General features: G+C 42.1%; 1 protein-coding gene across 4 annotated transcripts in view; it reads left to right on the top strand.

Annotated features, from left to right (window-relative positions):
* Ndc1 (NDC1 transmembrane nucleoporin) overlaps positions 1 to 15387 on the top strand; it is a 50507-nt gene that overhangs the window by 678 nt on the left and 34442 nt on the right. For 2 of the 4 annotated variants that reach the window (XM_057784979.1, XM_057784976.1), the window contains exons 2-8: positions 400 to 520; positions 3551 to 3652; positions 6160 to 6334; positions 7017 to 7155; positions 10303 to 10411; positions 11520 to 11571; positions 15108 to 15243. In XM_057784979.1, coding sequence (XP_057640962.1) covers positions 400 to 520; positions 3551 to 3652; positions 6160 to 6334; positions 7017 to 7155; positions 10303 to 10411; positions 11520 to 11571; positions 15108 to 15243 — 834 coding nt within the window. Of the gene's footprint in view, positions 1 to 399; positions 521 to 3550; positions 3653 to 4721; positions 4839 to 6159; positions 6335 to 7016; positions 7156 to 10302; positions 10412 to 11519; positions 11572 to 15107; positions 15244 to 15387 lie in introns of those variants that run through there. The other 2 variants (XM_057784977.1, XM_057784978.1) reach the window with 2 other exon arrangements.

Here is a 15387-nt window from a genome sequence, read left to right as displayed (position 1 = left end):
TACCTGGATGTACTGTAATCTATCCCAGGCTAAAAATAAAAGGATATTTGGGTCTGTTTGTTAACCACTTGTATCACCAGTCACACTAAATCCTGTAGAACTTATTCCCGTGTTTTCTTTTTCTGTGGACATGTCTGTGTTAGTGAGCACGTGTGTACACTCAGAGAACTAGGGAAAAAAAAGATGATTTCACCCTCACCTTAAATGCACTTGGTGTTACACTTGACTTTGTCCCTGCCAGTCCACGGTTCGGTAGTGGTATGTGACATTACAGAGAGTGAACTAGGATTTGGTTATAATTAGTAGTGGTTAACGGTGGTAGCCCATGTGAAAAGGCAGGCTTTGCATAGCTAATTAATGTAACGGACTTCATGATTGAGGAGTTGTGTTCAATTGTAGGTTTTGGGTTGGAGGATAGTTAGAAGCATCATTTGGTCGGTGTTGCTTCTGCCCGTCTGTACCACAGCCTTTATAATCTTCAGCAGCGTCGATGTGTTCCATCCTATACAGTGGCTGTCAGGTAAGCGGGGAACTCTGGTTACTGCCTATATATTGTTGATCCATCAAGACATTCACTTTTAGATAAGGTATAGGTACGCCATGTATAACATAAACTGCATTTTGTTATATAAAAATCAGTAAGTGTGTCAGATTTTGTATAATGATCAAGCAAAGCTCATTAGAAGACTACATAAATAGCTAGGTATGGCAGTGCACACCTGTAGGCCCAGTGTCACTTGGGAGGCAGAGGCAGGATGATATAAATTCAAGGCCAGCCTGGGACATATAGTGAGAAAAAGAAAAAGACTAACACAAATAAAGACTTGTCCTTTGTCTTTTCCTTTAAAAAGATGTATTTTTTATGTATATAAGTATTTTACCTGCATGTATCTGTGTTCATCACATGCACGCCTGGTGCCTATGGATCTCCTGAAGCTGGAGTAGCAGATGGTTGTGAGCCACCATGTGGGTTCTGGGAACTGAACCCAGGTCCTTTGGCAGAACAGCAAGTGCTCTTAACTGCTGAGCTCTCTCTAGCCCCATTCCCCCTTCCTTATTTTTTGTTTGTCTTTTCTTTTGACAAATTTATTGCCTTTTTTTTTTTTATCTTTTAGAGAAAGAGTACTGTCCCTGTCACCTATTTAAAACTGTAGATAGAAACTTGACCTATAGTCTTAAAAAAATGTCCGAACAAGCTGGTTAGTGGCACATTCTTTGTTTGTTTTGTTTTTTTGAGACAAGATTTCTCGTGTAGCTATAGCTTTGGAGCCTGTCCTGGAACTAGCTCTTGTAGACCAGGCTGGCCCAAACTCACAGAGATCCACCTGCCTCTGCCTCCCAAGTGCTGGATGGGCTTGAAGGTGTGCGCCACCACCGCCCGGCCCACGTGGCACATTCTTATAACTCAATTCTTAGGAGGCTGTAGCAGGAGGCACTGGAGTTCCAGGTCAGCCTGGGATTCATATGGAGAAACGATTTCAGAAGCAGTGAGTGACAAAACAGAAGCTATATAAATATTGAAGGAATACTGCCTTCTTATTGTGGTCAACAAAGATAGAGGGGCCCAAAATAAAGAATGAGACGTAGGGAAAAAGGTAGAAGCAGGCTGAAATGTTTGTTGGGGTCTTTGGATGTAAAATGAAATTAGGACATTTAGGAGCCGGAAAGATGGCTGAGAGGATAAAGTGCTTGCTGCTCAAGCATGAGGACCTGAATTTAGAGGCCCAGCACACACATAAAGCCAGGTGTGTGTCATGCATCATAACCCAAGCGTTGTGGTGGAGCTCACTGACCAGCCTAGCCAGCTGCTGAGCTCTGGGTTTAGTGAGAGAGCTTCAGGTTAAAGCATAGGATGGAAGGCAGCAGAGAAAGAGACCTGGTGTCACCCTCTGGCCTTCAGGTGTGCACGCATGAGCAAGCATGCCCACACAAAAATAAGTTAAAGCAATCAGTGAGTTCATTGAAATGTAGTTATTGACTTATATCAGTTGTAGCCATTACTGTGTGCCAGACCCTACATACCTTACGTTTGTTATCTCTTTCCTATATTGCCGCTTAATGAGGTGGTGTTGTATGTGCTTTGTGAATTCAAAACTAAGGTTCAGGCTAAAGTGATCTGTTCAACATCCAGCTAGCAAATGACTGAAGTCTCTGACTTCAAATTTGTTTTCTCGCTGTGTGATATAATAGACAGTTTTCAAAAATATTTAATTTGGGCAGTGATAGCACACACTTTTAATCCCAGCACTCAGGAGGCAGAGGCAGGCAGATCTCTGTGAATTTGAGGTCAGCCTGGTCTACAAAGCGAGTTCTAGGACAGCCAGAACTGTTACGTAGAGAAACCTTGCCTTGAAAAACAAAACAAAACAAAAAAGTTAAAAGACATAAATATTGTCAGACTAGGTTTTGAAATCTTGAATTTATTCTCTAATATTAAAAAAACACAAATTACTTTGGGAATTTTATTCCAGAATATGTTCCTTTCTTTTTCTTCTCTTCTAAGAAACTGCCAGCCATCAAGGAGTTAGAATTTTGTGTTGCTTGGCCTTTGGAAGTATTGCTAATCAGTAGAGCCATGCTTTTGTTGATGTGTGTCGGCCTTTGCTAAGGCACACCGGACTGACGAAACTAACCCATGAGCTAGTGCATGGCAGCTGATTAATTGTGGAGGTCTAAGAAATGCTGCAGTTAATCCTGGTCTCTGAATTCTACTTTGAAAAATAATTGCTTTCATTATTAAGTGAGTCTGTTCAGCAAACATGTCCCGTGTCTCTTTCTTTTGTTCATATTTTTAGACAGTAACATGCATAGTTTGAACTTGGAAGCATGTTGGTTGCTGGGTTACTCTGAAATGCGAGTGTTTTGGTTTTCACGGGGACATCGCTGGTCTTTGTTATTTAGCCCTTTAGATGACTTTTAAATTACACCGTTCCCATGTTACTTTGACTTTAGCTGTAGGCACTAATTGCATTTACTAAGTAGAGTTTAAAAATTCTGTTTATGTTTTGAAAAGAAACTTGGTATGTTGCTGTGTAGTTCTTCGTGGTGAGATGTTTGCATATGGTTGTATTTTCTCTGTTACTGACATCTGTGTTATTTAAAAGAAATTCTAATACCATTTTTTTCCAGTACCCAGAACAAAGTCTAAATAACTCCCTTTGGAGTTTTTGTGTCCTATTGGACATGTCAGCAGTGTACAAATAAATGCTTAAAAAAAACAAAAAACAAAAAAAAAAGACAGACTTTTAAAAGACTACAGTTGTGGATTCTGCTGAGATGGCTCAGTGGTGAAGGGTGCTTGCTATGTAATCATGGGGACCAGGGTGGTGTCTCATAGGTGCCTGTAACCCTAGTTCTGAGGGATTCATGCTCTCTGTCCTGTGCTGTGTGCACAGGTACACAAGCATTACAGGTACACATTCGTTCACACAGACTTCTGCACACACAAAGTTAAAAACGCTGGTTGTACTTTGAGCTCTTGTTGTATTGCCGTGCACTGACAGAACTGTAAGACCGAATGGGCTGCACTAATTCATTTCTTGTCTTCTAGATTCGTTCAATGACTTATGTAGTTCCCGTGTCATCTTCTACCTCCTGCTGCTGTCAGTGGTAATTATAATAATAAGTATTTTCAATGTGGAGTTCTATACAGGTAGGTTTCCGAATTTTAATCTTTTTAAAAGTTTGAACATCAGGGATATGACATGTGCTTGCAGTCCTAGCGCTAAGGAGGTTTGAAGGAGGGTCACTACAAGTTTGAGGCCAGCTGTAGCCATGTGGTGGGTTAGACAGTTGTCTAGGTTAGATGCCAAGACATTGTCTCAAAACAAAACAAAAATAATTTATTCTACCCAGGGCAGAATTTTAACAGTGTCTTCATAGTCATGTTCTGTTATTTCTTCAGTGTGACACTTACTATTATCTTGGTGTTTCTCTTTTGAAGATACATTTAGGGCTTTGGGAGACTTTGTGTGACTGTTTACAGAAGTTGGGTATAGACATTGGGCAGAGTCATAAAGACAGTGGAGTAGTGGCACCAGGGGCCGCAGGCCATAGGTCATTGGCCACTGGGTAAGGTTTGTTGGGAGGATGGAAGGGTCAGGAGGTGGTGCTGGGCTGCTTGCCAGCAGGGTGAGTGTCCTCATGTCTCAAAACTGGGTATTTATAAAGGATTTAAATCATCGATTTTACTTTTAACCACATTGAAAAAATAGATGTAACCCCTTTAATAGTTCACAGTTAGTGTTAAAGCTCTGAGTTAGCAAATGAATTATGAAATAATTCCTTATGGGGTACAGAACAAAATCTGGGCTGACTTTAAATTTGTAATCCTCCTGCCTCAGCCTCCTGGATACTAGGATTACAAGCATATGTTACTGGCTTTGTGAGGTTCTTCCTCCACTCCCCACCCCCACCAAATAACAACGTCTGTAGTTTTATAATATTTAATTAAAAGAAAAATGGGCTTTGCCTTGGTAGAATCCTGGATTCCAGGGCATTTTTTTACTCAGTTTATTCCTTTCTTACCTTTTTAGACTCCTGATTTGTCACTTAAGGTTATTCAGATTATTTATTTATTTGTTTGTTTTCCATGGCATCTTTCTTCTCCTTTTAGCTTTTAGTATTAAAAAGAAAGTTCTATATTTAAAAAAAGCAGTATGTAAATTTGAAGTCCTGATTGGATGTTGCAGCATACTGTTTTTCTTTGCTTTCGTAGTGTTTCTTGCTGACTGGGTCTCTGTCCATTCTAATCCTGTTCAGAGTTCCCTGGCAGATGGGCCGTGTTCTCACACTCTCTCCTATGCTCCTGGGTCATCTTCTGTATGTAGGTGGGCCAGGTGAGGGCGCTCAAGTTAGTATTTTTATTTTATTTTATTTCTTTTTTTGGTGTTTTTTGATACCAGGTTTCTCTGTGTAGCCCTGGCTGTCCTGGAACTTGCTCTGTACACTAGGCTGGCTATAAATTCAGAGATCTGCCTGCCTGTGCTGGGTCAAAGGTGTGCACTCGTGTTTTCAGGGCCTCACTGGTCGTGTTGGCATGTCCTGTAGGAGTAGGCTTATGCTTGTACTGTGTGTCAAGCATCATGTGCTCCCAGCTTGCTCCAGAGGGTCTGTGAAGTGTATTTGCTCACAGGTACACTGAGCAGGTACGACAGAGTCCAGGGGGCCATCTTTGACCCAGTGTGGGAGCGGCCTAGAGGAGCCAATGGCTGGACCAGACTTTGAAGGAGGAGTTGTATTAAGCAGATGACGAAGAAGAAAAATGATTTCTAGGGAGAAGATGGAACTGAAAGAGTGTTGACTGTCATGGCAGGGTTTGTCACAGTAGGAGGTCGGTCACATAGTTGGCTCTGGGCCGTTTTCGTGGGGAAAGGAGGTGATGGCAGCTCCCTCCCATTACACTTCGTTCTTGCGCACACAGCATCTGCAGCACCTCTTTTCTTTGGGTATACTAAAAGATTATCGCGTGTCTGTGTCAGGCAGCCTAGACATCCGGCAGTTGTCCTCCAGGGCACTTCCGAGAATGTCTTGAAATACCCATATAGAAGCTCGTGAGCCTACATAGACCCCTTGCAAATAAATAATTTGTAATGACTATAAGCATTTGATATTCATTATTGTGATTTTTGTCTTTGTGGCTTATTTTTCAGAGATGAACTCTATAGTGAGTTTCAGATGCTGAAATAAAGACAATTTGGAGCTATCTTCTAAATTATTTATTTTATAGCACTTAGGAAAATGTCAGAATTAGCATTATATTAATTACTTGGGAATATTAATTTAAAAAAGCGAAAAGGCCATATGTATGGGTACACATCAGTAATCAGGAGACAGGCAAGGGTGGATATCAGTAGTTCAGATACATCCTCCACTCTGCAGGTGGTGTGAGGCCAGTCTGGGCAACACGAGACTCCCGTCTATAAAACAACAAAAACAAGAAAAATGGAAAATGTTAATTATGTCCCTCATCTCTAGATTCCCTGGTTTTTCTTGTATGTGTGCCTCTTTATTTCAATTTTTTAAAAGCTAGAGTTGTTAGCATAAGAGCTTCCTGTACTGGATTTTCATTGGTTGGGTGTTCGCAGTGAGAGGGAAGTGAAGCTCCTCCAGCTTCAGATTGCGTAGTTACAAAGCCACGGTGCTGTGCTTTCTCTGCAGTTGTGCCCGCCATCCCCGGCTCCCGACTGGCCCTGATAGGGAGGATCCTTCACCCTCAGCAGCTCATGCACTCCTTCATCCATGCTGCCATGGGAATGATGGTGGCGTGGTGTGCAGCCATCATCACCAAGGGCCAGTACAGTTTTCTCGTGGTTCCCTGTACTGTAACTGAGAGGTATAGTAAGTGTTTTTTCTTCTTTCTAGGGACCGTGTTTGCTTACCAAGTCAAAGGAGCCCTGTGGAGATCAGTAGTATAGCGCTCTGCCTTCTAGGCTCTCACAGAAGTTCCTGTTTCTGTGGATGAAGTGTTAGTGATAGTTTATGTTTCAGGAAATTAGCCAATTTTAAAGACATTCGCATGTGGAAGGGGCTGTGAGGTGCTGTTGGGTCTCTGGGAGTGATTCAGGGACAGTGTCAGCTGCTTGAGAGTTGAGAATGATAGCCATGGATGCAGATAAAGATATAATGGGAGAAGGTCCAGTGTGGTGCTCCATGATTTTGTATCTTCCTGGGAACTTTAAGGACACTGTCCAGAGGCCCAGAGAGGGATGCCCAGTTAGAGCCATGAGAAGCCCAGCGCTCCAACACCTCCACTAGGTGCATGCAGATGAAGTCAACTTGCCTTGGGAGCAACATGACTGTTGTGCATTTCCAAGGAAACAGCAATAGTCAGGATCTCGTGCGTCAAGGGAAAATGCTTTGTTAATCTTTTGCTTCTGTTTACCTAAAGTGAGTCATTTTGTTAGAATTGAGGCATTTCTTAAGTGATTAACTTGGAATCTTGCCTTTTGGCAAGTAGCCTTAAAACAATAATGTGTTTTTGACTGTTGAATTAATAGCTTAACTTTTCCCCTCAGCTTAGATAGCCCTGCTGCCCAAACCTGCATGAATGAACATCACCTGTTTTTCCTCCTGGCTGGAGCATTCATGGGCTATAGCTACAGTCTTCTGTATTTCATTAACAACATGAATTATCTCCCGTTTCCCATTATACAGGTAAGATATAATTTGAGCATTTCCTTACCTATAATACTAATATGTCTATACATATTGCCAACTTCATCTGATTAAGTCAAGATTTGATCAGTAAAACTGGAATTTGTCAATAAAACTCTGTGGGTAAAATTGACTGTGAGTTCAGATCCCATGAGAGTGCAGTAGCACAGGCGTCTGATATCAGTTTGCTTGGAGGACTCCCGAAGCTCAGAGGTCAGCTACCCTGGGGTGCAGGGTGAGCAGAACAGCACCCAGAGGTGGTCCTCTGCCCCCACAAATACCCGTTCCCATCCAGACTTGTCTGTCTTCTCTCTCTCTCTCTCTCTCTCTCTCTCTCTCTCTCTCTCTCTCTCTCTCTCTCTCTCTCTCACACACACACACACACACACACACACACACACACACACACTCTCTTTAGCACCAAAATCTTCAAAAGTGGGTTTGGAAGACCTTTGTGTCCGTGAGACTTCGGTGTGTTTTGAGAGCTCCAGTCACCCTTTCCTGCTGCCACTCTGAGCATGCTGCTCCTGCTCCTGCCTTTCCTGGTCGTGGTAACACTTGCTGTGGTCCTGCAGGCTGGAGGAGGCTGACAACATTCATGTGAAGGGCTTGGTGTAGCCATCTGCTTAGGAATGTGCAAGTGATTTAAGACCCTTTTAGAATAAGGCGTGGGCGTGTAAATACAACTCTTTGATTGGTTTGAGTGGTGCAGTAAGAGTGCTTCAGTCAGGTGAGTGTCGCACACGTACACACATGTGTGTGCTTGCTCACTTGCATGTGTCGAGGCTAGAGACTGAAGATGGATGTCTTCCTCAATTGATTTTCACTTTAGATTTCAAGACAAGATCCCTACTTAATCCAGAATTTATTAACTTGGCAGAGTAGCTGCCCCTGAGCTCCAGGGACCCTCCTGTCTTGCTTCGCCTGTGTAATGCTAAGCCCATAGGCACACACTGCCACTTCTGACTCTACATGAGTGTGGGGGATCTGAACCCAGGCCCTTAGGCTTGGAGACACACAAGTGACTGGCTAAGCCATTTTTCCTGCTCATTCACTACGTTTTTTAAAAAATTTAATCTGAAGCAGGTGAGATACTCGGCAGGGAAAAGTACTTGGAGCACAAATCTTATGATCTGCACTGACTCTGGATCCCACAGTGGACCAACCTGCAAAAGTCATCTTCTAACCTCCAAATGTGCATTTTGACACATGGCTGCTTGCAGACAGATGGACAGACTGACAGACACATACACAGAGGTTTTAAAAAACAAAAGCCCCACCTATAGGAATACAACCTGGAGCTGAGGCATGTGTTTCTGCTATTTCTGATTGTGTTTTTATGCACTTCATTTTGGCCCTGGCTGTGAGGCCTGGGCACTGGAATTAGCTCTAGACCAGTCTCTTCCCACTGGCTCCCTCACTGGTGGAAAAGAAGTGAGATGTAAAGCAATCATGTGCTAAAGTGAATTTCGTCCATGAGAACTGCGTACGAGGGTTCTCCCAGCTAACGACATGCCTGTTGCATCGGTGATCAGGAACTGCTGAGAATACATCTGTGAGAAGATCTGTCCCTCAGAGGATCTGATCCCTACCTTCCTGAGGTTGTGTGTGAAAAAGAGCTTCCTTTTTAGGAACTCTTTACGTTTGTGAAGAGGGATTTTAAAAGTAGGGGTGCACCCAGAACATCTTGAAAATTCCATACAGGAACACTCTGTTGTACATGACCGTAAATCCAAATACAACAAATTCAGAGAAAGAGAAAAAAATTAAGTGTCAGAGAAAACTCTTTTGATCGTCTTGCTGGACCTCCAGGTGAAGTCAACTGTCTACTTAATGTCACAGATGTGCAGGGCACACAGGAGCTAGTAGTTGACAATGCTGAAAATGACTTTTTTCTACCATATAATGCTAAATTTTAGGACTTCTTGTAATTTCTTTTGATCAAAAGTTTATTCTGAAACAATAAACTCTCACTTCACAGTAACTTTGTAAATATATATATATATATATATAGACAGGGTTTCACTGCATAGCCCAGGCTAGTCCTGAGCTCTGGCTCTTCTTGCTTCAGCTCCCCAAGTGCTAGTGACAGGCATGTGCTACTACCATACCTAGCTTTAAAATCTTAATATTTAGCCAAAATGTATATTTGGGACATCTCTTGCAGCTACAAATGTATAGCTGTCTCCCTGGGTGGGCACCGTTTTTTGAGGGTGGCAGGACAGTGGGGTCAGAGAGGCGAAGATAGGGTGATAACAGTTGAAATGATGGATCTGGGTGACTGGAGCTGTCTTCTCATTAGTCAGATTTGTGCCTTCGTTTTTATTGTGATAAGTTTCCCTCCCTGAGAGGCTGAGGCGAAGGAGTGCACTGGCTTAGACTTTTCACTGTCTGAGAACATTGCACATGCACAGTGGTCTTGTCTTGTGCGTGTTGAGCTGGTGATCAGAGCAGGGTGAACTGATAGGAAACAAGAGAAGACAGGCCCATTCCTTTTCCTCTCTGCCTCTAAAGAGTGGTGAGATACTTTAGTCATTTACTTGATATTGTCAGTGTTTTTACTTCTGATCTTAGTTATGGAGTGTAAAAATTAACTATTTAAACATTAGAATAGTTTGTCTTATTGCACAATTATTGTGGGTTTTTTTTTTTTTTTTTTTTTTTTTGGTTTTTTGAGACAGGGTTTCTCTGTGGTTTTGGAGCCTGTCCTGGAACTAGCTCTTGTAGACCAGGCTGGTCTCGAACTCACAGAGATCCGCCTGCCTCTGCCTCCCAAGTGCTGGGATTAAAGGCGTGCGCCACCACCGCCTGGCTTATTGTGGGTTTTTAAGTTCTAAATTACATTTTTATTTCTGTGTGTGAGTGTGTGTGTGTATACAACTTGTACCATATGGGGTCTCCTGTGGCCTAAAATGCAGATCATCAGGCTTGGCAGGAGGTGGCTTTATTCACTGAACTTTCTCATGGGCCCCCAGTTATAGTTTGTTTTGTTGAGATTTAACTCTTTTCTGGTAGTACAGGCATGCTCCTGTACCCTCTAGCTGCAACCTTCGCTCTTAATGATTGTGCTTCAGCTTCTGCCTCTGCTAGAGTGTCTATCCCAGAATGATACAATGTGTCCTTTGACTTTTTTCTTGTTTTCCACAGCAGTATAAATTTTTGCGCTTCAGAAGATCTCTCCTCTTACTAATTAAACATAGCTGTATGGAATCCCTGTTTGTGGTCAGAAATTTCTGCATTGTGTATTATTTTTTTGGTAAGAATTTCTACCTTCTAATATATTATTAGCTCATAGTGTAGAAAATGTCCGTTGCAAAGTTACTCTTTAATGAATTAATATTTTTTATAGTTGTGCCCGATCAATTAAGGGAATTTTAAGGAAATGTGATATATACATGTAAAATATTCATTAAACAGAGAAATCTCTTATGTTGCAAAACAACATAAGCTGTTCACTATTGTGTTCATCTCAGAAAACCAGATGCTGCACAAGGCAGCCAGGATGGAACAGTGGTTCTGAAGGTTGAAAGCTGGGGAAAGGGGAGGGGCTGTTAAGGGCAAAGTGTTTAGGTATGCATGCGGTGAGACAGTTCTAGATATCTGTTGCACAGTGGTCAGCCAACAGCTCTGTGCTGCACGGCTAAAGATAGTAAACATGGCAGGGTTAGAGGACCGCTTGCAAGAGTTGGTTGTCTCCTGTTGTATGGGTTCTGGTGCCGAGCTCTTCCCTGCTGAACCACTCACCAGCTCAGAAGCAACACAGCTACACATTTTGCTCTGTGTGAGTGAGAGACAGGGACGAGTGACTGCTCACCTGTGGATCTGAGATGGGGTGATGGAATTGGTCACAGTTCATGGCATGTATCTGTTAGCCACATGTATCATGTACTGAAGAGTTGGAAGTGCTACATATAGTCCATCACAGTTGTCTTGCCTTTCTTTGTTTTTAATAACCATGGTGACTAAGACTTGAATATCTTACAGTTGTACATTGGAAGGACTTCCAGTGTTTAGGAATTAATTCTCTTGAACTCTCCATCTCTTTTTTTTTTATAAATATTTATTTATTATGTATACAATATTCTGTCTGCATGTATGCCTGAAGGCCAGAAGAGGGCACCAGACCCCATTACGGATGGCTGTGAGCCACCATGTGGTTGCTGGGAATTGAACTCAGGACCTTTGGAAGAGCAGGCAATGCTCTTAACCTCTGAGCTATCTCTCCAGCCCTAACTCTCCATCTCTAATCAGACAACCTAAAATTTTAACTGAGGTCTCCTTGTGTACTTGAACCTCGTAGTCTAAAGCACGCTGAAGAGTTGTTACTTTGACTTCTCATGTTCTTGTCTTGGTGTTCTCTGCAGGCCATATTCCCAAAGCTTGGATTAGCACCGCTATGGACCTTCACATAGATGAGTAAGCCAAGTCTAATTTTACCTCTCTTTCTTTCCTTTTAAATTTTGCTACTTTCTAGATGTTTTGTTTAGGTTTATCCTTTAATTTTTTCTTTAAATTGAAATAAGAAATGGCAGAAAAGAGGTAGGTGCTTGGTGTAACAAGGTGCTCGCTCATGCCCTGTCCTGTTTGGAGGCTGGAAACTCCACACTACTGCTCACACCCCTGAGCAGCCACTGTGGGGTCAGGTGAAGGCTGAGCTTACCTTGACGCTGCACCCTTCCTGGCTTCCCCACCAATCTCTCCTGTGCTAGACATCTCAGCTCCTCATACTTAAGTTTGGGTGTTTAGTGCCATATATTGTGCCCCATTGGGCTTACCCGCTTCAGTATAACCCCCTAAAGATGCTAGAAGTTACCTAATCTTTCCAGTGTAGGCTTGAAAATTAAATCATTAATGTTCATAAACTTTCTGAGTCATGCACCCATATCAACACAGTGAGACTACTGCCCATCATATCTATAATTTATTAAAAAATAAATGTATTTTTTAGCCAGGCAGTGATGGCGCACACCTTTAATCCCAGCACTTCAGAGGCAGAGGCAGGCAGATCTCTGTGGGTTCCAGGCCAGCTTATTACACAGAGCAAGATTCATGAATTTATACACTCATATAGTTCTCATATAAAAAAAAGTGCAGGGGCTGGAGAGATGGCTCAGAGATTAAGAGCATTGCCTGCTCTTCCAAAGGTCCTGAGTTCAATTCCCAGCAACCACATGGTGGCTCACAACCATCTGTAACGGGGTCTGGTGCCCTCTTCTGGCCTTCAGGCATACACACAGACAGAATATTGCATACATAATAAATAAATAAATATTAAAAAAAAAAAGTGCATTTATTTTTCAATGCATGTGGTTCCCATAGTTTAAGGATATAACCCATAGCTTTAATCCCAGCACTCTGGAGCAGAGGCAAGCAGATCTCTATGAATTTGAGGCTAGTCTGGTCTACATAGTGAGTTTTAGGCCAGCCAAGGCTACATAGTGACATCTTGTCTCAAGATCCCAAAACCAAAAGAATACTCCTGTCCTTCTGCACTCACTCAGACTCCCGCCCAGACTTAAGAAGTAGCCATCTATTTTGTTGCTGCTGCTGTTAGGAATCTTTCATACTAAAGGAAAGTGGGCTTTCAGAGTTGTGTGGCCCATGTCTGTTTTTGTCATTTATTATATGTCGTAAAATTTACCCTGTTCATCCTATCTATGATTTATTTAAAAAATAAATGAATTTTTTTTTTTTTTAAACTGGGCAGTGGTGGTGCTTGCCTTTAATCCCAGCTTTTCAGAGGCAGAGGCAGAGGCAGGTGAATCTCTGTGAGTTTGAGACCAGCCTGATCTACAGAGCCAGTGTCAGGTCAGCCAGGGCTACACAGAGAAATCCTGTCTCAAAAAAACACAAGGAAATAAACAAACAAATAAATGCAATTTTTTTCTCATAGAATTTTTTTTTAAAACATTTATTTATTTACTTAATGTGAGTATGTGTGCCCATCAGAGGCATCTTGTGGAGTTCTGTCCTTCCACAATATTCTCCTTTTACCACGTGGGGTCTGGGGATGAAACTTGGGTGTCAGACTTGGTAGTGATGCCTTTACCCACTGAGCCCTACCACCGGCGCTCTCAGAACTTTTAATGATATAACGATGGCTTAATCGTCAAATAAATATGGAAAAAAGTTAGACACTAGTAATGTGTCATTCTTTTACTTTGCCTATGACACGACCGTAACTGAACAAGGCATCAGCCAGTGGAGCGCTGGAGTGCACTGTTTTAGTTACCTCACGCATGCTTTGCCCACAGCTGAAGGGTTCATCTGTGGGTGGAGGTGCGTACCTGCGACCCCAGGTCTATTGGGGCTGAGGCAGGAGGACCATGAGTTTGAGGTCAGACTGGGGTATACAGAGAGATCCTGTTTCAAATAAACAGACCATAAAGGGTTTAACCTGTCGTTGCTGGATAGAATTAGCTTCCTCTCTGTGCGTCCTTTTGATTTTGGTTATTTCACTGTGAGACTTGTACCATATGTGGAGTTCACTAGGTTCGAGTTTAGAGAGTTGGGATTTTGACGTATCTCGAAACTTTAGAGGTACTGTACATTTCAATTTTAAAAAAAATAATTTTTAAAATTTTTAATTTTTTTATAATTTATGTATGAGTGCTCTGCACACCAGAAGAGGGCATCAGATCTTATTGTAGATGGCTGTGAGCCACCATGTGGGTGCTGGGACCTAAACTCAGGACCTTCTCTAGAAAAGCAGCCAGTATTCTTTTTTTTTTTTTTTTTTTTTTGGTTTTTCGAGACAGGGTTTCTCTGTGGCTTTGGAGTCTGTCCTGGAACTAGCTCTTGTAGACCAGGCTGGTCTCGAACTCACAGAGATCCGCCTGCCTCTGCCTCCCAAGTGCTGGGATTAAAGGTGTGCGCCACCACCGCCCGGCCAGCCGGTATTCTTAACCATTGAGCTATCTCTCCATCCCCAGATTTTAATTATTTTTAAAAGTTCCTAGGTAAAATTTGGTTTTGTCCTCTGCTTAGTTACTAGATGAGAAACCAAATGCACAGGCCATGTATTCGGTTAGCCTTCTGTGCGCCTGAGTCAACTGGAAAGAGGAAAACAATATTTGATAGAAATTTAAGTTTTTGTTCTTTCACTCAAAAAAACCTTATAATATGGCCAATTGCCTAATATTCTTCTTTCATGCAAGTCAGACCCTCCTCAGTCAGTATTTATTTAGAAGCTAAACATAATTCTGTCATGTGTTGGCCTTCCGCACGAATACCAAGTACTGGGTGGTCAATCCTGTTGTAAGCTGATGAAATCTTATGAGCGCCTGAAGAGTCTGAATGAAGACATTAGACTCTGTTCTATGGATAAGGAAAATGAAGATGAACATATGGTTATAGGTGGCAGTTTATCTAACAGCAGTGTGTAGGTTGTGGTCAGATTCAAATCCTGTTTTTGTACAATTGCTAGTTTTGTGATTATAGGATTTATAGAAGTACTAACTAAATCACTTAAGGATTTGTAGCATTCTAATAGTTTCTAAAGTCATTTAAAAAGCAGAGATCATTGTTTTTGTAACGTGTGCAATACTCTGAAACTGTTTATATGCCATATACCCAGAGCTGATATCTGATCTACAAGTCACCAGTTTCTGAGACTGGTGGCCTTAACCTTCAAATCCTCTTGTCATACCCTGCTCCCCAGACATGTAATGGGTTAAAGAATCAAGCCATGAATTAGCATTAATAAGTTTCTGCCTGTGCTAAATAGGCTTATAGACATGGCTCTGACTTCCATAGTAAATGGTACTGCAGATTTAGAACTCAGGGACCTGCAAGGCCAGTTCCTGCCAGCATTTTCCCTATGGCCCCTCTACATACCTCTGAGGGAATGTTAGGGAAATAGCTCTAGAAGGGTACCAGCAAATAGGGTGTGTTTCTCAGTATGGAGTCCTTGTCTTTGCCATGGGAATTAATGGTATTTACTGTCTTCATAGGCAGGCTCACAGGCCTCTTGACACGATAGGCGGCCTCCTTAATGTCTCGTTACTCTACCATGTTTGGCTCTGTGGTGTCTTCCTCTTGATGACTTGGTACATCTCATGGATACTCTTCAGAATCTATGCCACAGAGGTCAGTATTTGTTTTTTGTTAATAATGTTGTGTTTCAGAGTATAGGAAGTTGTGCTTCCAGCAGATGACTGCTCAGAGCCATGTTCCTTAGCTGGTTTCAGTTTTGTCATTGACTCTCTGTTTCTAAGGAACAGAGTTGGTGCT

The sequence above is a fragment of the Chionomys nivalis genome, chromosome 11 (assembly GCF_950005125.1).
Source record: "Chionomys nivalis chromosome 11, mChiNiv1.1, whole genome shotgun sequence".
NCBI classification, from domain to species: Eukaryota; Metazoa; Chordata; class Mammalia; order Rodentia; family Cricetidae; genus Chionomys; species Chionomys nivalis.
Note: the sequence above shows the minus strand (reverse complement) of the source record. Positions and strands in the feature narration are given on the sequence as shown.